The following is a 1947-nucleotide window of genomic DNA, read 5'->3' as shown; positions in this document are numbered from 1 at the left end:
AAAACCTTTGAAAAACTACTACTCCAGAAGATTCCTAAAATATAAACATATGTACATCATGTTCTTAACAATACCTGTATTCCAGGCTTTAATTACCCAAGAAATCAGAAAGAAACAATGACCTATCATCTAAAATATAACACAAAATAAAAAGGAAATACCTAGCTCACAAGAATCTGAGAAGCTATAATAAAAGGAGATGAAAAACTTCATGACATTTTGAGGAAGAAAAAAATCTTCATGAGAAACTTTTTTCATACAACTTCTTTAGAGCAACTTGGACACCCTTATTCCTCAGGCTGTAGATCAGTGGGTTCAGCATGGGCACGACAATGGTATAAAACACAGAGGACACTTTCCCTTGGTCCATGGAGCTGACTGATGATGGCTGCAGGTACATGAATGCAGCTGACCCGAAGAAGACAGCTACAGCTGATATGTGTGAGCTGCAGGTGCTGAAGGCTTTGGACCTGCCTTCAGTGGATTTAATCCGGAGGATGCTGGCAATAATGAAGATGTAAGAGCTCAGAATACTCAGTGTTGGGAAAAGAATATTAAAAGCACTAAAGCATAGAACTACTAATTCATTGATAGCAGTGCTGGAACAAGAAAGCTCCAATAATGGGAAAAGATCACAGAAGTAATGATTTATTACATCAGCTTTACAGAAATGCACTCTTAGCATGCAGACTGTGTGAGCTGTTGCCCCAATCAAACCCATACTATACACCCCAAATATCATCCCAGAACAGACTTGATAGGACATCATAGCATTGTATAGCAAGGGGTTACAGATGGCAACATAACGGTCATATGCCATTGCAGCCAACATGTGACACTCTGCTATAACAAACACCAGAAAGAAATAGAGCTGAGTCATGCATTCAGGGTAGGAGATGGTGTTCTTCACTGTCACAAAGTTCACTAGCATTTTGGGAGTAATGACAGTGGAATGGCAGAGGTCAATGAAGGACAGACTGCTGAGGAAGAAGTACATAGGGGTGTGCAGGTGGGAGCTGAGAAGGATCAGGATGATCATGCCCAGGTTCCCCAGCACCGTTACTGCATAGACTCCGAAGAAGAGGAAGAAGAGAGGCAGCTGTAGTACTGCTGTGTTTGTTAATCCAGCAAGGATGAATTCAGTCACTGTGGAGTGGTTTCCCGTTAACATTTTCTCTGAGAATTTCTGTAGGAAAGGAAGAAAGAGTTATGACTGGCGTCTCCTATACTATCATGTACTGAAGTGTGAAACCAAATTCAAGCAGTTTCAGTCATGCATCTTGATGGCTACTTCTATATCTTATTAGTGAAGACTGTAGAGGTCCAAAAATGCAATACTTGGATATAGATTAAATATAAAATATATCTATTCTTACTCATGAACTACACTATGGGAATTCATTAGTATCCATATATGAACAGCCAAAGAGAGATCTCGTAGTTTTAATGAAGTTTTGTAAGAACTTTTCAGGCCTAATTTGTAATTCTCCCAGAGAAAATGTTTCTCTATGTTACAATCATAGTAACACACACACACACACACACACACACACACACACACACCTGTATAGACAAATATAATCAATTATATATTTAGTGTTAATGGCTGAAAGATTTTCTACAAGGCAGTGAACAACATACTTGTATACTGTGCATACTTATTTTTCATTGTATGATAAAGAAAAATTCATCTTAATTTAACAGTAAGGAATAAAACAACATATATATATATATAAATTGATTATGTTATAGGCAAAATTTTAAGAATTCTAAAAAAGGAATTATCATAATTAATTCAAGGTAATCAGGATGGTGGCACCTAAGATCAATGGTAAAACTATGCAACCATAAAAATCTATCTGCAATGTCGTGAAAAATAATAAAACACAGGAGTAAATTAAATGAAATAAATAAAAATGATTTCACTTTCAAGTATAAGCACAGTTT

General features: G+C 36.7%; 1 protein-coding gene across 1 annotated transcript; it reads right to left on the bottom strand.

Moving 5' to 3' along the window:
* Window positions 1-238: 238 nt before the first annotated feature.
* Window positions 239-1174, bottom strand: LOC127198013 (olfactory receptor 150-like). Its single transcript, XM_051155818.1, has one exon. It carries the CDS (start codon window positions 1169-1171, stop codon window positions 239-241), a length of 933 nt encoding a protein of 310 aa, XP_051011775.1. The 5' UTR covers window positions 1172-1174.
* Window positions 1175-1947: the final 773 nt, after the last annotated feature.

The sequence above is a fragment of the Acomys russatus genome, chromosome 14 (assembly GCF_903995435.1).
Source record: "Acomys russatus chromosome 14, mAcoRus1.1, whole genome shotgun sequence".
In the NCBI taxonomy this organism is placed as follows: Eukaryota; Metazoa; Chordata; class Mammalia; order Rodentia; family Muridae; genus Acomys; species Acomys russatus.
This window is presented reverse-complemented; position numbering and strand designations above follow the sequence as displayed.